This window comes from Salvelinus sp. IW2-2015, linkage group LG27, assembly GCF_002910315.2.
Source record: "Salvelinus sp. IW2-2015 linkage group LG27, ASM291031v2, whole genome shotgun sequence".
Lineage (NCBI taxonomy): Eukaryota > Metazoa > Chordata > Actinopteri > Salmoniformes > Salmonidae > Salvelinus > Salvelinus sp. IW2-2015.
Window position 1 is genome coordinate 33,928,535 of NC_036867.1, and position 25,000 is coordinate 33,953,534.

A 25,000-nucleotide genomic window follows, 5' to 3' on the forward strand; every position below is an offset into this window, starting at 1 on the left:
ACCCCCTCCCCCGATTGTGTGCTCAATGTCTTTAGCAGCTCATGTGAGAAACGTATTTATATTAAGTCTCACAGCAGAAATATCCCCTGAGAGACAGTGGTGGAGTCCCTTTCAGGGCTGGGGTCAATTTGAATTTAAAAGTTTTTTTTTTTTTTTTTTTATCGAAATGGAATACTTTTTAAATAAATAGCTTCTACTCATCAGTTTATTGAGAAGTCATTGAAAATAGATGCTTATTTCAATGATTGTTGTTATTTAAGTTTACGTCCTGAATTGAATGCCTTCAATTCGAATTGACCCCAGCCCTGGTCAATATGTCCCGGGATATTTCGGGAAAGTCCCAAAGCACTAAAACTGAGCACATGTGTGTTACTTATGGGACTGTATTGGAGAGAACATTTTGAAATGACAGTGAGCCATTAGCTTCTGCTAAGAATAATGGCTCAGGAAGCAAGAATGTTATTCTCTGTGGTGGTAGCCTGAGTTTAATCAGCCGAGGCACTGTTTGTGTAGAGCTGCTGGTGCAGTGCCTGGTGTTGGCACCACATGTTATTGAGCCATTATGGACGTCCGGTTGCAGTGCCTTTGGTTATTACCCCATAGGTCCTAATGGCACTGTTGCTCTGGACTGGCTCCACTAACACCACTGCTAATGTCTAGCACCTGTTGAGCCCTGAACAACTGGCTGACTGGCTCTCCTGCTGACATCACTGGCCCCCTAGAGCAACAGACTCCAGAAACACACCGGTTCAATATRATAGGAAATTAGAGGATAACCAGCTTTATGAATTTCATCTGTGATTTGGTGTTTTAAAATTTTTTACAAAATGCCATTACCCATACAGTTTAAGGCTTCTATTCTTAAAATATGTTTAAACAGCTGGTTACAGTAACTGCTGTACATGSCTGGTAGTAGATTATACATAGTGGCACTTTTTCATGAAGTAATTATTGGATAGTTATTACGTAATTATCATCCTACATTTTTTCAAAGTAAGACCAGGTAGCTTATGGACTTTCAAAAAAAAAACAGTGACAAAATGTACATTATAAACCATGGGCATAAGAGCGATCAAAAACACTTTGCATACATTTCAGTTGAAATCAATTCTCTAAATTGGCCTCATTTACCAAAGTGAAGTACAGAATGTTTTCGATCGCAGTGAGATTTTTATCTGTTTAATTAAAGTACATTATTTAGGCTTAGATTTATTATCCTTTACACTGAATCTTAATGAGGTCACCAAGGCCTATGGGTGCATCCCAAATAGCACCCTATTCCCTACACAAGGCTCTGGTCAAAAGTGGTGCACTATGTAGGAAATAGGTTGCCATTTAGGATGCATCAATTTTGAAAGACAACAGATCTTTAAAATATATTTTCAAACGGAATAGAAGCCGTTTGTTTTGCGCATTTTGTTTTATTTTAATTTTATATCGTGTACATTGAAAATGTGTGTCACTAGGACACATTAAAGAAAGTTGTTTGAGGATTGTTTTAMTTTTTTTTATTTTCATCTTTCATCTCCATCCCGTATCCATCCTCTGCTTTACTTCCTTCCCCGGGTATAATTCTAGCACCGGATAAGAGATGAGTTTATTTTACTGCAACAATATCTTCTGCCAGGCTCGGTTTCCATCACCTCAGACAAATTGTTTACTGTATTAGCTGGGAATCAATCTTGAGCACTTATTGATAGTGCTGCTCTATTTCCAGGGGGTTTGGGTGTCGGAGGGAGGCTGCGTTAGCATCCATCACCCAGTCCCAGGCTGGGCTAGAGGCTAGGCTGCGCTGGAGCGTTCCTCTAGGTCTGTCTCTCGCTCTGCAGCTCCAGAAATAGCACAGAGTTGGGCAGTGTATGATGGGATGGGGAAATGACACAATGATAGTGAGAAAGAAAGATTGACTCGATATAATTATTTTTGCCTGTATGAAATAAATACAAATATTTGAAAACATTCTTAATATCTCACAGTGGTAAAGTGGGTGCCCTCACTTAAGGAGAGAGAGAGAGACACRGGGCTTTTGACTTGGCTTGGAGTGAGTGATAGTGGGGCTAGGAGTAGGGGCAGAAAGCGGGTTACATGGCATAAAAAGTTAAACTGATAGCCATTATAGATCATGCATGGTGTGGGATATATAATAATACAAATAATTATAACAGTGGAGAGAAACAGTAACTTTGACACACGACGATTTGCAGGTTTCTCCTACTTACAAAAGCATGAGTAGAGCGTCTGTAGTTTGTATCCATAGTATACTTTCAACTGGAGAGACGAATCTAAAACAAAAATCCAGAAAAAACACATTGTAATGATTTTTATGTAAGGTATATTGCATAATTCCTACATAAGTGATAACAAAAAACGCAAGAACTGAATATTTGATAGAAGAGATAGCAAGAAACCTTTGTTGTGCAACTAACAGAGATCATACGTTTCCTGTAGTTCTTGACCAGGGTTGCACAACTCCAGCGGGATGTTTGGGCCACCTCACCATACAGACCTGTCTCCAAATACTAGGTTCCGGGCTGTGCTGGACATACGGACTTTCAGCTCCTCCAAAAGATTTTCTATGGGTTAAGAGTCTGAGACTGGCTAGGCCCACTGCAGGACTTGAGATGCTTCTTAAACGGAGCCACTCCTTACGTATTGCCCTGGCTGTGTGTTTCGGTCGTTGTATGCTGGAAAGACTTCTGCCTACCGACCCGATTTCAATGCTCTTACTGAGGAAGAGGTTGTGTGGCCAAGATCTCGCGAGTAACATGGACCATTCCATCCTCCCTCAATACGGTCAGTCTTCCTGTCCCCTTTGCAGAAAAGCATTCCCCATAAGAACGATTTTCCAACTCCATGCTTACGGTTTGGGAATGTGTTTGGGGTTGTACTCACCTTCTTCTTACTCCACAACACGCGATGGAGTTTATTACCAAAACTGCTATTTTTGGGGTCTCAATCAGACCACAATACCTTCTCCATTCCTCCTCTGGATCATCCAGATGGCATTGGCAAACTTATCAGATGGCCTGGACATGGCGCTGGGCTTGAGCAGGGGACCTTGCTCGTGCAGATTTTAATCCATGACGGCCAGTGTGGTTACTAAGCTTTCTTTGTTAGACTGTGGTCCCACAGTCTTCAGGGTCATGACACAGGTCTGCGTGAGTTGGGCTGATCCAATCCTTTCCTCATGCACATGTTGATGCCCCACAAGGGAGATCTTCATGAGCCCCAGACCGGAGGGTGCATTGAATCGCGCACGTTGAACCTTCTTCTCATGTTTCCTAAAAATGTGGCTAACAGTTGGTTGCCTCTCATCCAAGCTGTTGCTATTGTCCCTGTACCCATCCACAGTCCTTGGCAGGGTCTAACAATTTTATCCTGATGGTCGCTTACACACAGCTCACTGGATCTGGAGCCATTGTGGAGAGGGTTGGAGTCCTGTTTGCATTGAGTTGGGACAGGTGTATTTTCTACAAGGTAATGAGTTCATAACAGGGTGCAGTTAATACAGGTAATGAGTGGAACAGAGGCTTTCTGAAACGAAAAACTAACAGCGTTGTGAGAGCCCGGAATGTGTTACTGGTTGGAAGGTGATCAAATCCTGATTCATGCAATAAACATGCAAATTAAATTACTGTAAAATCATACAAGTTTTTGTGATCTTTTGTTTTACATCCGTTCTGCACAGTTGAAGTGTACCGTATGGAATAATTCGACGACTCTACATGCTTTGGTAAGTAGAAAACTCCAAAATCGTGCAGTGGTATCAAAATTTACTTTGTCTCCCCACCTGTAATAATAGTGTGATGTATATACAGTGGGGCAAAAAAGTATTTAGTCAGACTCACAATGTGCAAGTTCCTCACTTAAAAAGATAAGAGAGCAACCTGTAATCATTCAATCGGTACACATCACAATGAAACAAAAAATGAGGGAAAAAAATCCAGAAAAAATATATTGTAGGATTTTTATGAATTATTTGCAATTAGGTGGAAAATAAGTATTTGTTCAATAACATAAAGTTCTTCTCAATACTTTGTTATATACTCTTTGTTGAATGACAAGGTAAACGTTTTCTGTAAGTCCTCACAAGTTTTCACAACCTGTTGCGGTATTTTGGCCCATTCCTCATGCAGATCCCTCTAGAGCAGTGATTTTTGGGCTGTTGCTGGGCAACACGGACTTTCAAACCTCCAAAGTTTCTATGGGGTTGAGATCTGGAGACTGCCTAGACCATCCAGGACCTTGAAATGCTTCTTACAAGCCACTCCTTTCGTGCCCGGGCGGTGTGTTTGGATCATTGTCATGCTGAAAGACCCAGCAACGTTTCATCTTCAATCCCTTGCTGATGAAAGAGTTTCACTCAAAATCTCACGATACATGGCCCATTCACACCGATCAAGTCGTCCTGGTCCCTGGCAGAAAAACAGCCCCAAAGCTGATGTTCCAACCCCATGCTCACAGTAGGTATGGTGTCTCTTGGATGCAACTCAGCATTCTTTGTCCTCCAAACACGACGAGGCTGAGTTTTTACAAAAGTTATTTTGTTTCACTGACCAATATGAATTCTGCCAATCTTCTTCTGGATCATCCAAAGCTCCAAATCTCAGACGGCGCTGGACATGTACTGCGTTAAGCAGGGTGACACGTCTGGCACTGCAGGATTTGATCCCTGCGGGTATTAGTTTACTGATGGTAGGCTGTTACTACTGGTCCCACTCTCTCAGTCATCACTAGCCTCCCTTGTGTGGTTCTGGGATTTGCTCACCGTTCTTGTGATCATTTTGACCCGACGGGGAGATCTGCGTGATGCCCAGATCGAGGGAGATTATCATGGGCTTGTATGTCTTCCATTTCCATAATATGCTCCCACAGTGGATTTATTCAAACCAGCTGCTTACCTATGCAGATTCAGTCTTCCAGCGCCAGGTCAACAATTTGGTTTCTCTGGTGTCCTTTGACAAGCTCTTTGGTCTTGCCATAGTGGAGTTTTGGAGTGTGACTGTTGAGGTTGTGGACAGGTCTTTATATGAATAACAAGTTCAAACAGGGGCCATTAATACAGTAATGGTGGAGGAAAGAGAGCCTCCTTTAAAAGAAGTTCAGTCTGTGAGAGCCAGAACATCTGCTGTTGTAGGTGACCAAAATATTTCGACCATAATTTGCAAATAATTCATAAAAATCCTACAATGTGATTTTCTGATTTTTTCCCTCATTTGTGTCTGTCATTAGTTGAAGTGTACCTGATATGAAAATTACAGGCCTCTCTCATATTTTTAAGTGGGAGAACTGCACAATTGTGCCTGACTAAAATACGTATTTATGCCCACTGTATCAACCTCTTAGGGTCAATATCCTCTACACATTGTAAATATGTCGGGAACTGAACCTGCATATATTGAGTGTGCTTTGTTTTATCGTGTTCTTTAAAATATCTCGTGTTTTGATCTACCTATATTTTTAGTATTAATGGTCTTTGGCATGTCATGTGAAATGTGAAACTTATGGGCGAGTCCCCAAGTACCGCAGGGCAAAAATGTATTAAAAGCCACAGGTGGCAAGAATGTGCCTTTAGCGCTGCTCTACTCAACATGTTGTAGCCCTGCTGCGTGACCAGAACGCTCCGACTTCACAGTTCACCAACGCCAGACACTGTCAGTGCCGATGACGCTTGTGTCTGTGGTCGGAGGTTCAAAATCCGGAGCCAGCAGACACTAGGACAAAATTTCAGAACAACGATAGAACAAGTCCGGAGAAGTAACAAAACAATAGACGACATACGTGGACAGTATTGGCACGACGTGTATTGGGCTGTTCGTGAAGGGATATGCAGATAAGAGCCATGCGATGCAGGTAAATGAATCCACAGTGCCTCGCTGTAATTTCTGCTGTATGCTAACTGCATACATGTATGAGTGCACGTTATCGAGTGATCACATTGTAGGATTTTTTATGAATTTATTGGCAAATTATGGTGAAAATAAGTATGGTCACCTACAAAACAAGCAAAGATTTCTGGCTCTCACAGACCTGTAACTTCTTTTTTAAGAGGCTCCTCTGTCCTCCACTCGTTACCTGTATTAATGGCACCTGTTTGAACTTGTTATCAGATATAAAGACACGTCACAACCTCAAACAGTCACACTCCAAACTCCACTATGGCCAAGACAAAGAGCTGTCAAAGGACACCAGAAACAAAATTGTAGACCTGCACCAGCTGGGAAGAACTGAATCTGCAATAGGTAAGCAGCTTGGTTGAAGAAATCAACTGGGGAGCAATTATTAGGAAATGGAAGACATACAAGACCACTGAAATCCCCCGCGATCTGGCTCCACGCAAGATCACCCCTGGGTTCAAAAGATCACAAGAACGGTGAGCAAAAATCCAGAACCACACGGGGACCTAGTGAATGACCTGCAGAGAGCTGGGACCAAAGTAACAAAGCCTACCATCAGTAACACATACGCCGCCAGGGACTCAAATCCTGGCAGTGCCAGACGTTCCCCCGCTGCTTAAGCCAGTACATGCTAGGCCCGTCTGAAGTTTGCTAGAAGCATTTTGGATGATCCAGAAGAAGATGGGAGAATGTCATATGGTCAGATGAAACCAAAAAGAACTTTTTGGTAAAAACTCAACCCGTCGTGTTTGGAGGACAAAGAATGCTGAGTTGCATCAAAGAACACCATACCTACTGTGAAGCATGGGGGTGGACACATGCATCTTGGGCTGTTTTTCTGCAAAGCGAGGACGACTAACTCGGTATCGTGTAAAGGACAGAATGAATGGGGCCATGTATCGGGAATTTGAGTGAAAACCTCCTTCCATCCAGCAAGGCATTGAAGATGAAACGTTGCTGGTCTTTCAGCATGACAATGATCCCAAACACACCGCCCGGGCAAACAAGGAGTGGCTTCGTAAGAAGCATTTCAAGGTCCTGGAGGGTCTAGCTGCCAGATCTCAACCCATAGAAAATCTTGGAGGGAGTTGAAAGTCGTCCGTGTTGCCCAGCAAACACCCAAAACATCACTGCTCAGGAGATCTGCATGGAGAAATGGGCCAAAATACACAGCAACAGTGTGTAAAAACTTGTGAAGACTTACAAGAAAACGTGGACCTCTGTCATTGCCAACAAGGGTATATAACAAAGTATTTGAGATAAACTTTTGTTATTGACCAAAAACTTATTTTCCACCATAATTTCAAATAAATTCATAAAATCCTACAATGTGATTTCTGGAGAAAAAAATCTCATTTTGTCTGTCATAGTTGAAGTGTACCTATGATGAAATTAACAGGCCTCTCTCATCTTTAAGTGGGAGAACTTGCACAATTGGTGCGACTAAATACTTTTTCCCCACTGTATTTATATATGTGCAGTAGTCAAAGTTTTGACACACCTACTATCAAGGGTTTTTCTTTATTTTACTTTCTACATTGTGGTATATAGTGAAGCATCAAAACTATGAAAATAACACATAAAAATCTGTAGTAACCAAAAAAGTGTTAAATAAATCTAAATATATTTATATGGGAGATTCTTCAAAGTGCCACCCTTTGCCTTGATGACAGTTTCACACTCTTGGCATTCTCTCAACCGACTTCATGAGGTATTCACCTGGAATGCATTTCAATTAACAGGTGTGCCTTGTTAAAAGTTAATTTGTAATTCTTTCCTTCTTAATGTGTTAAGCCAATCAGTTTGTTGTGACAAGGTAGGGTGGTATCAGAATGAGTAGCCCTATTTGGTAAAAAGGCAAGTTCCATTATTATGGCAAGAACAGCTCAAATAAGCAGAGAGAAACGACAGTCCATCATAACTTTAGCCATTTCAAGAACTTTGAAAGTTCTTCAATGCATTCGCAAAAACCATCAAGCGCTATGATGAAACTGGCTCTCATGAGACCGCACAGGAAAGGAAGACCCAGAGTTACCTCTGGCTGCAGACGATAAGTTCATTAGAGTTACCAGCCTCAGAAATTGAGCCCCAAATAAATGCTTCACAAGTTCAAGTAACAAACACATCTCAACATCAACTGTTCAGTGGAACTGTGAATCAGGCCTTCATGGTCGAATTGCTGCAAAGAAACCACTTCTAAAGGACAACCAAATAAAAGAACTTGCTGAGCCAAGAAACAACACATGACATAGACGGTGGAACATCTGTCCTGGTCTGATGATTCAAATGTGAGATGGTTATAACCGCGTGTCTTTGTGGATGCAGAGTAGGTGAACGATGATCTCCGCATGTGTGGTTCCACCGTGAAGCGTGGGGTGCTTTTGTGACACTGTTGTGATATTTATAATTCAAGCACACTTAAGCAGCATGGTTACACAGCATTCTGCAGCGATATGCCATCCCATCTGGTTTGCGCTTAGTGGATATCATTTGTTTTCAACAGCATGACCCAACACACCTCCAGGCTGTGTAAGGGCTATTGACCAAGAAGGAGAGTGATGGAGTGCTGCATCAGATGACCTGGCCTCCACAATCATCCGACCTACACAATTGAGATGGTTTGGGTGAGTTGGACCATAAAGTGAAGGAAAACAGCCAACGGGTGCTCAGCATATGTGGAAATCCTTCAAGACTGTTGAAAAGCATTCCATGAACCGGTTGAGATAATGCCAAGAGTGTGCAAAGCTGTCATCAAGGCAAAGGGTACTACTCTGAAGATTGCAGTGCTAGAGGCGTCAGTACAGACCTGGGTTCGATCTCAGGCTGTGTCGCGACCGGGAGACCCATAAGGCCTAGCCTTAGGCCTATATATTTTGATCAAGTTTGTATCCCAACTAAAGTGGCAAATAACTTCATAAAATGAAGCACGTGAATCCACTTTACAACGGTGTAGAGCCTAACTGCAAGTTTTCAAATAAATTTGTTTTTGGTTACTACATGATTCCATATGTGTTATTTCATAGTTTTGATGTCTTCACTATCACTACAATGTAGAAATAGTAAAATAAAGAAAAACCCTTGAATGAGTTGATGTGTCCAAACTTTTGACTGGTACGGATGTGGTTAGTGGTTAGAGCATTGGACCAGTAACCGAAAGGTTGCTAGATCAAATCCCAGCTGACAGGTAAAAAGCGTTGTTCTGCTGCTGAACAAGGCAGTTAACCCACTGTTACTACGTCATAAATAAGAATTGTGTTCTTAACGACTTGCCTAGTTAAATAAGGCAAATAAAAAATAATAATACTATATCTAATGCATGTGTTATAGCCAGTTTGGGACTGGTGCAGATAAAGTTCCGTAACACCGGATAAATGATGAAACAGAGAACGTGCTTTTCTTTCAAAGGTTCTCTCAATTATCTTATTCAACATTCTCTCAAGTGCAAATCGTATTTTCTGTCTTTTCATTGTATTTACATTTTTTGTTTTGTTCTTTAAAGGTTTTAATCATGTGCTCATAAATCCTGACATATTTCATAAACATTCAAAAAACACAATCAATATCAATACATCATCACATTCTATCTATTAACAATTATACTGTAATTCACCTGTTTAGGTTATAATTATGTATTGACTGTTGCCACATATAGCCATAAGACCTCTAAAACACGAAAGCCTTTAAAGACTGGTATTTCAGAATCAAGTAAGACCCAGATGCAGACATGTAGAATGGACAATGGTAATATTCCAACAGAGCAGGCAATAGACAGGTCAAGGCAGGCGGGGGTCAGTAAACCAGAGTGGGGCAACGGTACCGGAGGCAGGCAGGCTCAGGGTAAGCAGAGGTCAACAATCCAGAAGTGGGGCAAAGGTACAGGTCGGCAGAGCCAGGTCAGGTCAGGCAGGTGGGCTCAGAGTCAGACAGGCAAGAGTCAAAACCAGAAGGTGAGAAAACAAGAGACTGGGAAAAGCAGGAGCTGAGAACAAAAACGCTGGTTGACTTGAATAAACAAACGAACTGGCAACGAACAACAGAGACACAGGTATAAATACACAGGGGATAATGGCGAAGATGGCCACACCTGGAGGGGGGTGAGACAATCACAAGGAACAGGTGAAACAGATCAGGCTGTGACAGATGTACTCATTAGAAGTTACTTTATACCCATGCTCAAAACACATTCACTCAGTGTAAGAAGGACTAATAGAAAGACAAGACTATTGCAACTGACATTAATGCTAATTTCTGAAAAATTACTGAACAAGCTAGCATTGCGCTAACCGAAGCTAGCAACCAACTGACCGGAGCTAGCAAACAGCTAACCGGAGCTAGCTCTAAGCTAGCGGCTTTTCTAACATTTACAGTACAACAAAGTTATTAAACGTCACAGTTACAACATTAAATTCTCTAAATCCTTAGGATATTGTCATGAGTGGTTTTTTTTCAACAACAAAAAAATGTTCAGGAGTTAACAATTCGTTTTTTCTAGATCAAAGGAATTCACCGCCATCATTTCACTTTACACTTGACATGCGTTTTCTATCTAYTACACAGTTATACAATTACTATGTTGTTCGAAACCATTACATTCACTTCAACAAGCAAGTTACAAAACTATATTGTGGTATTCAGTGTTTTTTTGGACTTTACTGACCTGTAACACAGGATAAATGAGGAAACAGGAGAACGTAGCTTCTCTTTCATAGGTTCTCTCAATTATGAGAACACACAGGTGCAGGATCGCATATAAACCATTGCGAAGTAAACACGTCTCACTGCCCCCTACTGGTGGCCAATAGTAGTATCAATGCATCGCAATGGCGAAACCTTGGAGGACTGACAATTCAGTAAAAGCATTCTTCCCCAATACAAAGAAACAATACATAAACACAAATGTGACCATACATTTTGTGTGCATCACACATGTGCTGCATGTATACAGTATATGCAAACTACGACAATAAGTCTCTGCATACTTGAATCAGATGCAACTATGCCAGGAGGAGAAGCTGAGAGAAGTTCAGAGGTTGTCAGACTAACAGTCTGTATGTGTCTGTGTGTTTTTCTTTCCCACAGTGTCACGGTTCCCCAGTCCCAGACTGACCCCCAGGCTGAACAGAAAGCGAGCCCTGTCCATCTCGCCTCTCTCAGACGCCAGCATCGACCTGCAGACCATGATCCGTACCTCGCCCAACTCTCTGGTGGCCTACATCAACAACTCACGCTCCAGCTCTGCAGCTAGCAGCTCCTARGGACACCTCTCTGTTGGAGGCATCAGGTACCCTAGCCAGTAACTAGTCAATATGTAGTAATACATTATTGTTAAAAACTATTGATTTAAGATGCTTGGATAGGGTTAACTGATATACTGGTCACATGAATATAAACTCCATTTAAGTCAAATAAAGTAATACATGCCTCCGGATTGGCGCAGTGGTCTAAGGCACTGCATTGCAGTGCTAGAGGCGTCACTACAGACCTGGGTTCGATCTCAGGCTGTGTCGCGACCGGGAGACCCATAAGGCCTAGTCCATAGGCCTATATATTTTTATCAAGTTTGTATCACAACTAAAGTGGCCAAATAACTTCATAAAATGAAGCACATGAATCCGCTTTACAAGGGGCGTGGAGCCTAACTGGCATAGTTTCAAGTTTGGGGAAGATCATTTACACCATAAAAATGCACTTTTCTGATAAAAGCATTACATGCATAATCGCATTTGTGGTCACTTTTGAGAATAGTGTTTTCCTGCTAATGGAACATTCATGCTTATAGCCTACTGCAGTGTGCACATTGCTGCACTTATAATGTGAAGAAATTGCCTTTTTTAAGCTAAARGTTTTCAGTTTTTTTATGCTAGTGTCCAAGACTATGGAATATTTATTTCTTGCACAGAATAGAATATGTCAACTTTTGTACTATGMGGGATAGTAGATTGACATAGGCTAGTGCTTTTGCTGCCTACTTATTACTCGTTAGGCTGACGAAAAGTAAATGTGGACAGTTCTTCCAATATCTTCAATATGCGCCTCGGAATTGGATAAGGACGTGCGCAGTTGTGTCCCCGATGTGTCTGTCTTCACTTGTAGCCTGTGAGAAAGACCTGATCACTTGACAGAGAGCCATGTGAGTGAGAGGTGCTTCAGCACGCAGCCGGAAGAAGGGAATTATAATTATTATATTCAGCCCAACGGCCAATTTGGGCGCAAAAGGAATGGATTTGTTAGGGGGCATTATGGCCACACAAAGGGTATGCAGCCGTGAAATGTAAGGAATTATCAAGTTCTTGTCAAATTGTGAATGAGAGACTGATGAAGTGTGTATATCCTGTGTAAAAAAACAAAACAAAGCAGAGCTCATGCCTTTCATGCAACTTTTTTCAAATCATCAATAGAGTTGTTTAATGGCTATATTGTAATTACGTTGCCACCATTTATTGCCTTACCGCTCTTATCCTACCTCATTTGCACATGCTGTATATTGATTTTTCTACTGTATTATTGATTGTATGTTTGTTTATTCCATGTGTAACTCTGTGTTGTTGTATGTGTCGAACTGCTTTGCTTTATCTTGGCCAGGTCGCAGTTGCAAATGAGAACTTGTTCTCAACTAGCCTACCAGGTTAAATAAAGGTTAAATAAATAAATAAAAGAGTTGCATCATGCAGCCTTAGAATGTATTAAAAATGGAAACAAACACATTTGTATCACAACTAAAGTTACATTAATAACTCTAAATTAAGCATATAGGAGTACATGTTTCTTTGTTAATCGCTCAACACAGAATAGCCACATGTGCGCACTCCCTCAAATCATTTGGAGAAAATATCCTTTCTATTTTATTCAGCTTTGTTCAATTGTATTCTTCATACTATAAAATACTATAAAATAATGCCACGGAATTCTAAGCAAATCTTGTCTGCTAAATAAACTAGTGTAGCCCACAGCCATATGGCCTAGCCAGATCAGGGCCTAACATAAGGACAACTCAGATTATACTATTCTATTCTACTTTTTCTTCATATCAAGTTTCTTTAGACCCGTCTAAAATAAATAATGGATTTATTGCGATAGTGTAAGCTACATTTCATGGATTTAACGGACTTTTTAAAATGTAGATGTTCCAAAGGTCTGCATCAGTGGCTTGTAGACTGCGTGGAAGCCAGGAGATGCTAAATGTGTTTAAGTTAATTCATGTTCAGTTACCGTGAGACCGACAGTTATTTGCTTGAAAATCACTGGCTGACAGAACTTCATGACCCCCACAGCCTTATACATGACTAACATTGAGTTCAGGTGAAAAGTTGTGACTTACATTTGAGTCATTTAGCAGACTCTTGACTCACAGGAGCAATTAGGCTTATGTGCCTTACTCAAGGGCACATCGATATATTTTTCATCTAGTCAGCTCAGGGATTTGAACCAGTGACCTTTCAGTTACTGGCCCAACACACTTAACCTCTAGGCTACCTGGGTTGAAAGTGGAATTTTGTGTCACAGTTGGAGATGAGACATATCTCTCATGTGCGTTAATGTCTTGTGTTCCAGTCCGTCCTTTACCTTCCCCCACCACATCAACCCCATGGCCTACCAGCAGCTCCTGTCCCAGCAGAGAGGCCTGAGTGTGTTTGGCCACACCCCTCCTCTCATCCAGCCCCCACCCATCTTCTCCAGTCGCCAGTCTGCCCTGGGTCTCTCCTCTCTGCCCCCCTCCTCACACAACCACCACAATGGCTCACAGTCAAAGGTGAGACTGCTCTTCTTCTTTGCTAACGGCGGTATGCAAACCAGCTTTGATGTGCGAAGACTTTTTCCTTGAGTTTGTTCATCTTCTTCCTGAACTGTGCCTAAATTGTCTGGTACGAGGTAGATCTTCTCATTGTCCATAACCGCCAAATGTGAGCCTTGCCCTGTGGACTTCAGGAGGTTCTGGTATTGTGTGGGATGCTCAAATCAAACCAGCATGACGTCTATAGCCGTACAATTTTCTTCTGTTTGTTTGCATAGTCAGTAAACTTGTTTTAAGATGATTTAAAACATAAGTACTGCTGTCTCCTTTCTCATCCATTGTATACGTCCACTGTGGTTTGTGGTTCTCTCTGTGGTTCTTATCATACCATTCACTGAAACGCCCCTTCGTAAGGTAAACACCAAACCCCACGGTTCTGTTACAGACCACAGTAAACACAGAGGGATACTGAGGAGAAACAAAGTCTTCCTCTGATTAGGAACACTTTGCTGTGGTTTCCAGAATCACAGTCTAGCATGACTCTTAAAGCCAACTGGCAGATACGGCCTGTGTCAGCTTATTGTGAAGCATTAACTGTGTAGGTGGTGGGGTGTGCCTACTCTCGTCTCCAAAGTTTCTCCAGGAGTCACCTGAGGTTTACACTGAAGCCCCAGGCAGTGGGCTCCCTCTGTAGATGGATGGGATGTTTTCATACTGCACCCTCTCATCACAAAACACTCAAAATTGTTTAGTCTCTGTGGTGGCTCACCTCTGATGTATGAATGTCTATTTGACTCGAGCCCTGTATTAACCCCTATCTTTTCTTCTCTTTGATTCTCTCCCCTCCTCTCCTATTCTCTCCGCTCCTCCACTCCAGAACACATGTGGGGACTCGGCAGTGAGCAGTACAGTCAATCCCATGATCACCAAGAGGTCAAAGGTGAAGACAGAGGTGGAGTGTCCGAGGCCGCTGTCCCCATGCTCTCCGGTAAGAATCGGCGTAGGATATACTACTTTATAAATCAGTTGTCATGATGAACCTTGTTGCCCTGTACAGTAAGTGAGACGTACGGGTTGATAGGATCTAAAGAGAATGATGTGTTGAGGGCAGTTAAAAAATGATCAAACCTCTGCAACTGATGATGGAAAGAAAATAAAAAACTGTTTCCATTGCTTCCTTTCCTCTGCCATTTCCCCCCAAATACTCCTCTGTCCTGAACTGACACAGACCCCTGGGAACCAGCCAGTCCCCTGACCCCCTTTCTTTCTCTGCTACGGCTGAAAGAAGAAAAACTCTGTGTGATAAGAGCTTTGCATCCATTCGTTTGTTCCTCCCGCTCTTCTTTTCTCCCTGGCTGCTGTAAACTGTGCCACAGCACTTCATTTCAATGAAATATTGGCCAGACGTTATTGTCATCTGAGGTGCATTTCTCTCTCTCTCTCTCTCTCTCTCTCTCTCTCTCTCTCTTTTGACAAATTTGCGGAGCCCTCCTCTTTGACTCAGAGGCAGGTTTGATGCATGGGGATGGTGGTGTACATAGTCGTCTTGGGGCCAGTAGAATTGATGAAGATAGTGGCGCGCGGCAGAGATAAACATGCTGCAGTCAGCACATTGGAGCAGGGAAGGGTGGGAGGCTGGAGCTGTGGAGAGAGAAAGAGGAGACCAGAGAGCAAGAGGAGAACCAGGGGATGGGCTGCACGTCACACGGACGTACAGCACACACACACACACACACACACACACACACACACCACACACACACACACACACACACACACACACACACACACACACACACACACACACCACACACAACACACACACACAGCCTGCAGGCCTGGGAACTGAATCCCTACCTGGACAGATAGGTACATGTACATTAGTCACTGTTCCTCCAGTTAAGTCAATCTGGGCTATCTCGGATAATGTCAGGGTGTCCCCTCCCCACATCAGTAACAGTTAATAGTTGAACAGGGATGCAAACTGGTGAAGGCCCAAAAAGGTGACACTTTTTTTGTTGCACTGAAACATGCAAAACAAATCCCTGCTAGGGGGAAATGCAGGTTTGAACTAATTAAACAAAGCATATGAGCTACATGATCAGTCCCTGTGTGCAAAATAAAAAGTGGTTAATGTGATCCTAACTCACAGCTAAAAAATGTAAAGAAAGAAATCCAATGTATTTGTTGCCTAGACTTTACTGCAAATGACACTTAAGTCTTGAGAATAAACAATACACTAATATTTTAGTTAGCCATGACAGCCTTTACAATAGAACGCTTGTGAACACACACACATCTAAATATTGTACTTGGGGAAAAAACTTCTTAAAGTAGAAATAGAATGAAACAAACAGGTATTCTATTTTTGTTCTATTATAGTGGCCACTATAGTAGACATCATCAAGTGCACAAGGCTACGTGTGCAAAAAATAACATTCACTGAGTAAAACATTGAATAATCCCCCCTCACTCACACACAAGTGTTACTGTCAAATTCAACACAACAAAAGTAATATCTTTGGGCTACACTGCACATTATAACATTGTACACGTTCTGCCTGTGGACATCTGTTCTACAATGTGCCATCAGAGCATGATAACCTTAGTTGGCATAATTGATCTCTTTCAGGCAGAGAGTACACCTGGCATACCCATTTTTAGCCACTGTATTGAAGAAGTGAGATAGAGGGAAAGTGTGTGGTGTTTCTTTCACCTCTATAGTGGCATCCAGTATAAGCCAGGCCCAGCTCCAGCTACACATGATCCCTGAATCCACTTGTTTAAAAGCAACGCCTCATTTTCACCTAATTCTCTCATTCTGAAAATGAACCACAAACTGTAGAGGGTGAAACATTCGTTCACAGATAGTAGTTAGTTCGTTATCTAGTTAACTAGTTAACATTTCGCAGATTGCCAGGGTCCATCCAGTAAGCAAGTAACGCGTTATAACTTGAGGAACGGCAAGGAGTCGTATACCAGTTAATACTAAAGCGAATTGGTTAGGTTACTAACGTTAGCTCATCTGATGTTGAAACGTTAGCTATCTAACGTTAGCTGTCTGACTTTATTAGCAAGCTAATTTTCACACCATAAACAAAATTATTTGATCAGATAAGTTGGCTAATGTTGCTCAACATTTATCTGGCTAGCTAACGAAGAATTCGATCCAGCTAGCAAGATACATAACAATGCTAACAATACTTGTTCCACCACACTTTCTCCCTCACCTCAAACTTTCCAAATGCCAGTTGTTTTTCGGTTACAGCTCATGAAGTACGCATGAAGTACGCTTTATCATCTTCTCACCCCCATCTCCGTGGTCAGGCTTCTCTAACGTTACCTCTTCATTATCATTCAGGGGACGCGCTGCTGTAACTGGCAAGCTGCCTTTCCACTCTCCGCTGATGCTGTAACAAGCACGTCTCTCTTCAGTCGCCTGCTGCGCTGCATTCTGTTGTTYTGTGAACGATAGGCTGAGCCTTGGATACAGACAGTATTGCTCCAAACGCGCATCACTCYGTCGCTTACAGCCAGTAGTGATCGTTGGTTGAAGTGTTGTTGAGTAGAATTTCGGCAGGAGTGTTAYTGGCTTGTGTTGGGTTAAAAGAAACAAGACACATTCCTTAGACTGTAAGAGAGAATGGATTATAAAATCTTCTTCTCTTTTCTCGTGTTCTAACTCTTAACAGGATCATCTAGGTGGGATGCTGGACCTGAAGGAGGACTTGGATAAAGATGAATGCAAGCATGAGCCAGAGATGGTGTATGAGACCAACTGCCACTGGGAAGGATGCTCCAAGGAGTACGACACGCAGGAACAACTGGTCCATGTAAGGGGGGGACGGGGAACAGGAGGGGACAGGAGACAGGGATCAGAGAAGCATTTCCTTTTTCTTTAACTAGCTCAGAAAATGTTCCCGTGTGTTTTAAAAAAAACAACCCGGAGACGGTTTCCTAAAAGCATCTTAAGGCTAAGTATGTTACCTGTGGTTCGAACGAAAAAAACGGGCCCTGGGCCAAGAGCAGAGGAAGGTCGCTATCTAATGAGTGTGTGGTGAGAGAGAGGAGGTCTGCCTGTCAGTGCAGCTGAAATAAGTCCAGAATAAATCCCACAGACCTCTAGGTCTATATGAGCTCCCTAACCTCTGACCTCTGACCTCTGAAGCCCAACATAAAGCCATCCTGCCAGGAACACTAAACCCTTAACCCCTCCCTGATTTAGTCTCCACAAAAACCTCTAACAAACTAAGAGTCCATATTTTAGTGCTGCCTAAGACTGAGGCTTGTCAATGGACTTCAACTGGGGTCCTGTTTTATTATGCTTTCCTCCAGATAGATACTGAGAGTCAGATGATTCATTGGTTGTTCACATAAAGTAAGCTTAGTTAAGTTTTTAGCTTCCATGAGACTGGGATTGTTTTACTCCATTGGACTTTTTGGCATGTAGAGTCTTGGTCGAGCAGGGGCATTCCAGGCCGTCACTGAAGCAGAAAGAGAGGGGGACAGACAGACAGAGAGAGAAAGAAAGAGAGAGCGAGAAGGGGGGGGGGCAGAGTGAGAGAGCGAGGGGGAGAGAAAAGAGAGCGAGAGAAAGAGAGCGATAGAGAGAGAGAGAGAGAGAGAGACAAAGAGAAGAGAGAGAGAGAGTGGAAGAGAAAGTGGATTGAGAGTGGGATGAGAGTGGAAGAGAGAGAGAGTAGAGGAACCGAGAGAGAGAGGAGAGAGAGAGGAAGAGAAGAGAGAGCAAGTTAGAGAGAGAGCAGGAAGAGAGAGAGAGCGGTAGAAGAGAGAGAGGAAGAGTGAGCGAGAGGAGAGGGAGAGAGAGAGAAGGGGGGGGGGCACTGTAACAGAGGAGCTTCGACTATGGCCTCCATTATCTGTCCTCAATTGTTTCACTCAGTCACGACAGTTACACTCCAGCTGAACGTGAAACCTCCGAGATACTTCCTAATGATAGGCCAGGATGGTTTAGGTTAAGGCAGTTATGGACAAAGAGCTGCTTGTCTGAGAGAGCAGTCAACGCCACGCTCAACCGCCATGTGTCTTTGGCTTAATTATCATGGGCCAGACATTAAAACCAACATGTAGAGAGAGTAGCCTAAGGAATATGTTGGCATTTAGCTACTACAATGATGGTCTTGTCACCGAAGTTCAGTGTGTGTGTGTGTGTGTGTGTGTGTGTGTGTGTGTGTGTGTGTGTGTGTGTGTGTGTGTGTGTGTGTGTGTGTGTGTGTGTGTGTGTGTGTGTGTGTGTGTGTGTGTGTGTGTGTGTGTGTGTGTGTGTGTGTGTGTGTGTGGTGGTGTGTGTGTGTGTGTGTGTGGTGTGTGTGTGTGTATGTGTGTGTGTGTGTGTGAGCGTGTGAATGGATATATGCTTGTTAGGGCTATACTCTTGCAAGGAAAAAAGTTACTTTAGTTGCTGCATGGTTGAAACCCAAGCATCCTATTGGTTACCTTGTTGTTAGTCATTCCTGATGTACTCAGGGTATTAAGTCCTTTTCTGCAGATGTGTTCATCAAGGGATCCCACTCACTGGGCCCCTGCACTCAAACACTACAGCCCTAATGAGGGAGGTGCACAATACCTGTCCAGACCCATTCGTCTTAGGCTATGCACGCCAGCCAGCGGGATGCCACATCAATCTTGGATAAGAGAGTTGGAAATCCGTCACGGGGCAATTCCATTGAATTAAAGTGTTGAGAGGCTGCCCCTTCAGACACATACAAACAGAGCGGAGCAAAGGAGCATTTGCCTGTTTGACGATTGATTTTAATTTCCCTAACCGTAGAATCCCTCGTGGAAAAAGTAGACTAGTGGAACTCATCTAACAGAACCACACTGCAAATTGTGCGTCCCGACAACACAATCACGTCTTTTTTCTTCACTGTCTGACAAACGGAAAGTTAACGGCAAACTTTGATTGATGGCGTTACTCCTAATCTCTTTGATAGGCAAATGGCTGCTCTGCCTCTGTCACAACCTGAAATGGACTTGTTCAAATAGACCTCTATCACAGAGAAAACCTCTGTCTCCTGTTGATAGTGTGTTCTCTAAGTAGTACAAATACACTCAACGACAGACCGAACAGAACACAGCTAGAGACCGAATACAAAAGACAACCTCAGAGGGACTTCTGTGGGGAGTGAAACATCAAATCAAATTGTATTGGTCACATACACGTGTTTAGCAGATGTTATTGCGGGTGTAGCGAAATGCTTGTGTTTCTAGCTCAAACAGTGCAGTAATATCTCACAAGTAATATCTGACAAATTTCACAACAATACAAACAATACACACAAATCTAAAGTAAAGGAATGGAATTAAGAATATATCATAATTGGACGAGCAATGTCGGAGCGGCATAGACTAAAATACAGTAGAATAGAATACAGTATATACATTTGAGATGAGTAATGCAAAATATGTAAACATTATTAACATCAGGAGAAGTTACAGGCCATGCACAGAAAGAAAACCTAGCCCCTTCCCCTTAGGCACTTATGTAGATTTAAAAGAATTACTACAATTGAATGACTGTTGCMTTACACCTATCCAATCCCTTAGATCGACACAAGTGTTTAGGGAGTAGGGGCTGGGGGTTGTTACTGGACGGGTCCGTAAGTCTCACAGGCTGTAGAGATCCAGAAAGGTATTAACACGTCTCATCCCGGGCGTGTCTCCCTACAGCACATCAATAACGACCACATCCACGGGGAGAAGAAGGAGTTTGTGTGCCGCTGGGATGAGTGTTCCAGGGAGCAGAAGCCCTTTAAGGCCCAGTACATGCTGGTGGTTCACATGAGGAGACACACGGGGGAGAAGCCACACAAGTGTACCGTGAGTAACTGGTCGTCGCCAGGCTTGGCCTTCGCTGAGCATTTGCCTCTCTAAACATTTGTAGAGTGTACCGTCACACACACACACACTCACACTCACACTCATACTCACAATCACACACAGATGTGTGTGTGATTCTCTGTGAGTGTGAGTGTGTGTGACGGTACACTCTACAAGTGCACACATACAAATCTAGAAATGCCGTTTGGGCTTTTCTCCATATTTCACGTGATAATTCTTGAAAAGGAATACAAATATGCTTACAGTGTGATTACATTACACATTCACATAGAGGATGTCCCTAAGCTGGTTAGTAGGGTGTATGTTAGTAGTGTCAGTAAGGGCAATGGGTCCTTCTTACAGTAAGACCTGTATTGTAAGTCCCTCATGTACAACATGTACAACATCTAAGACTTTTCTCTCTTCAGGCCAAATCCTTAACTTTTCACATAAATCATGCATTGATGTCAAGGGGAGATTTGTTTCTGAAGTTAGGATTGGTGACTCTAAACAGTGCATTTGGAAAGTATTCAGACCCTTTCACGATTTCCACATTTTGTTACGTTACAGCCTTATTCTAAAATGGATTACATCGTTTTTCCCCCCTCACCAATCTACATACAATACCCCATAATGACAAAGCAACAACTGATTTTGACATTTTTGCAAATGTATAAAAAATGTAAAACTCAAATAACACATTTACATAATTATTCAGACCCTTTACTCAGTACTTTTGGTATTTGCAGCAGCTACTCTTCCTGTGGTCCACACAAAACATGAAACATAATACAGAATGACCATAATACAGCATCAATAGACAAGAACAGCTCAAGGACAGAACTACATACATACATTAAAATGGCACATGTAGCCTACATATCAATGCATACACACAAAACTATCTAGGTCAAATAGGGGAGAGGCGTTGTGCCGTGAGGTGTTGCTTTTCTGTTTTTTTGAAACCAGGTTTGCTGTTTATTGAACAAAATGAGATGGAAGGAAGTTCCAATGCAATTAGGGCTCTATATAATACTGTACGCTTTCTTGAATTTGTTCTGGATTTGGGGACTTGAAAAGACCCCTGGTCTGGTGACAAGTCTGGTGGGATATGTGTGTGTGTCAGAGCTGTGTGTAAGTTGACTATGCAAACAATTGGGATTTTCAACACATTAATGTTTCTTATAAAAAATTAAGTGATGCAGTCAGTCTCTCCTCAACTCTCAGCCAGAGAGACCGGCATGCATAGTATTTATATCCAGCCTCTGATTACAATTAAGATCAAAACGTGCCGCTCTGTTCTGGGCCAGCTGCAGCTTAACTAGGTCTTTCCTTTGCAGCACCGGACCACACGACTGGACAATAATCAAGATTAGACAACTAGAGCTGCAGAACTTTCTTTTTGGAGTATGGTGTCAAAAAAGCAGAGCATCTCTTTAATTACGGCCAGAACTCTCCCATCTTTACAACCATTGAATCTAAATGTTTTGACGAAGACAGTTTACAATCTAAAGTAATGGCAAGTAATTTAGTCTCCTCAACTTGTTCAACAGCCACACCATTCATTACCAGATTCAGCTGAGGTTCAAAAACTTAAGGAATGATTTTGTACCAAATACAATGCTCTTAGTTTTAGAGATGTTCAGTTAGGACCCAGTTTATTACTGATCACCATCTCAAAACAGACTGCAACTCTTTGTTAAGTGTTTCAGTGACTTCGTTAGCTGTGGTTGCTGATGCGTATATGGTTGAATTATAAGCATACATGGACACAGCACATGCTTTGTTTAATGTCAGTGGCAGGTCATTGGTAAAAAATAGAAAAGAGGAGAGGGCCTAGAGAGCTGCCCTGCGGTACACCACACTTTACATGTTTGACATTGAGAAAGCTTCATTAAAGAAACCCTTTGAGTTATATTAGATAGATAGCTCTGAATCCATGACATGGCAGAGGTTGAAAAGCGATAACACAAAAGTTTTTTCAACAACAGGTGCTGGTCAATAATATCAAAGACTGCCACTGAAAATCTAACAGTCAGTTCCCACAATCTTCTTATTACAATTTCTTTCAACCAATCATCAGTCATTTATGTCAGTGCAGTACATGTTGAGTGCCCTTCTCTATAAGCATGCTGAAAGTCTGTTGTTTAATCTGTTTACAGAGAAATAGCATTGTATTTGGTCAAACACAATATTTACAACAGTTTGCTAAGAGCTGGCAGCAAGCTTATAGGTCTGCTGTTAGAACCAGTAAAGGCCGCTTTAACCACTCTTGGATAGCGGAATTACTTTGGCTTCCTTCCAGCCCTGACAAAGACTTTCCTCTAGGCACGATTCAAAATATGGCAGATAGGAGTGGCTATAGAGTCAGCTACCATCCCTCAGTAGCTTTCCATCTAAGTTGTCAATGCCTGGAGGTTTGTCATTATTGACGAAAAATACATTTTTCCACCTTTCCCACATAACTTTACAAAATTCAAACTTGCAATGCGTTTCTTTCATTATTTGTTTTTTTATGCATGAATACAATTGCTTACTGTTCGTTGTTGGCATTCCTGCCTACGTTTGCCCACTTTGCCAATGAAAATAATCATAAAAAATAATTGGCAACATCAAATGTTTTTGTGATGAATAAGCCATCTGATTTCGATGAAAGATGGAGTTGAATTGTCTTTCTGCCCAATAATTTCATTTAAAGTACTCCAAAGTTTTTTCCCATCATTCTTTATATCACTGATATTGGCTTCATAATAATAGTTTCTTCTTCTTTTTTGTTGAGTTTAGTCACATCATTTCTCAATTTGCAGTAAGTAAGTCAGATGTGCAGCCAGACTTAATAGCCGCTCCCTTTTGCTCCATCTCTTTCAACCATAGTTGATCATTTCCTCATCAATCCATGGATCCTTCACAGTTCTAACAGTGAGTTTCTTAACAGGTGCATGTTTATCAACAGTTTGGAAGAAGCAATGTCATAAATGCATCAAGTGCAGCGTCTGGAGCTCCTCATTAATCACATCAGACCACAAATATTTTTAACATCGTCCGCAATAAGAGTCACAGCAACATCTTTTGTATGATCTCTTATACACTTTTTTAGATCCAGCTGTTAGAACTTTGGCTTTCCTGGATATAGCCACTATATTGTGATACTGCATCCAATGGGTACGGATACAGCTTTGAACAAAGTTCTACAGCAGTAGTAAAAACGTGATCAATATATGTGGATGATCTTGTTCCTGTCAGTGTTTTGTAAACACCCTGGTTAGTTGATTAATAACCTGAACCAGATTACAGGCACTGGTTACAGTAGGAAGCTTCCTCTTGAGCGGACGGCTTGATGAAACAATATGCATTTCACACATATTATTTAGATACTGACTGCTAGCACTTAGTGGCCTCTAGCAACACCCCCAAAAGAAAAGGCTTTAGATGTGCCAAGAGAACCTGCAACCACAACACTTCAATAACACTTGACAAAAGTCTCTAAGCATTACAGGGATATGGCTCTGAATATATACAGCAACACCTCTCCATAAGCAATTGTCTCTCTTCTACAGATGGTATATCCTTGTATTGCTGCTGCTGTATTATCAAATGAATATCTAAGTGAGTCTCAGAAATGGCTAATATATGAATGTTATCTGATGTTAGCAGTTATTGATTTCATAGAACCTGATTTCTAAGGCTACATATATTAATATGGCTATTTTCAGGCCCTTTCCTGGGTAGCTTATCAGAATAGACATAATACTGAAAAGAGCAAACAAAGTGAGAGATTTTTTTTTACATTCAGCAGTCCATTAAATCATTGGTGTGTGTGTGTGGTGTGTGTGTGTGTGTGTGTGTGTGTGTGTGTGTGTGTGTGTGTGTGTGTGTGTGGTGTTGTGTGTGTGTGTGTGGTGTGTGTGTGTGTGGTGGTGTGTGTGTGTGGTGTGTGTTGTGTGTGTGTGGTACTTCGTTGTTGAAGCTACGAACCCATAGGCTTGGGCCTCTCTCATCCCTTCCAGGCTTCTGGGAGGGAGGGTGGACAATGAGCCTGTCATAGCCGATGTAAGCAATGTCCCACGAGCTCTGGCAGCTTTCAATGGCTGGGATCAGTTTTTTCCTCTTCGCGGCGCAACAGCTACTATTGTTGAAGCACCTTTGGCAGCGATTGCAGCCAAACTCCAAGCGGGCCTGTCATGTTCCTTTTACTGAGGAGTGGCTTCTGTCTGCCACTCTACCATAAAGGCCTGATTGGTGGAGTGCTGCAGAGATGGTTGACCTTCTGGAAGGTTCTCCCATCTCCACAGAAAGGAACTCTGGAGCTCTGTCAGAGTGACTATCGGGTTAGAGTGACTATCGGGTTCTTGGTCACCTCCCTGACCAAGGCCTTTCTTCCCCCATTTTCTCAATTTGGCCGGGCAGCCAGCTCTAGGAAGAGTCTTGGTGGTTCCAACTTCTTCCAATTAAGAATGATGGAGGCCACTGTGTTCTTGGGGACCTTCAATGCGGCAGACATTTTTTGGTACCCTTCCCAGATCTGTGCCTC

At 42.3% G+C, this 25,000-nt stretch overlaps 1 protein-coding gene across 1 annotated transcript in view; it reads left to right on the forward strand.

Moving 5' to 3' along the window:
* The window catches only part of LOC111953355 (zinc finger protein GLI2-like), a 57,697-nt gene that overhangs the window by 17,881 nt on the left and 14,816 nt on the right, over positions 1-25,000 (forward strand). Inside the window, 5 exon segments of the mRNA XM_070435487.1 lie at positions 10,977-11,178; positions 13,449-13,647; positions 14,507-14,617; positions 17,322-17,462; positions 20,320-20,469. Coding sequence (XP_070291588.1) covers positions 10,977-11,178; positions 13,449-13,647; positions 14,507-14,617; positions 17,322-17,462; positions 20,320-20,469 — 803 coding nt within the window.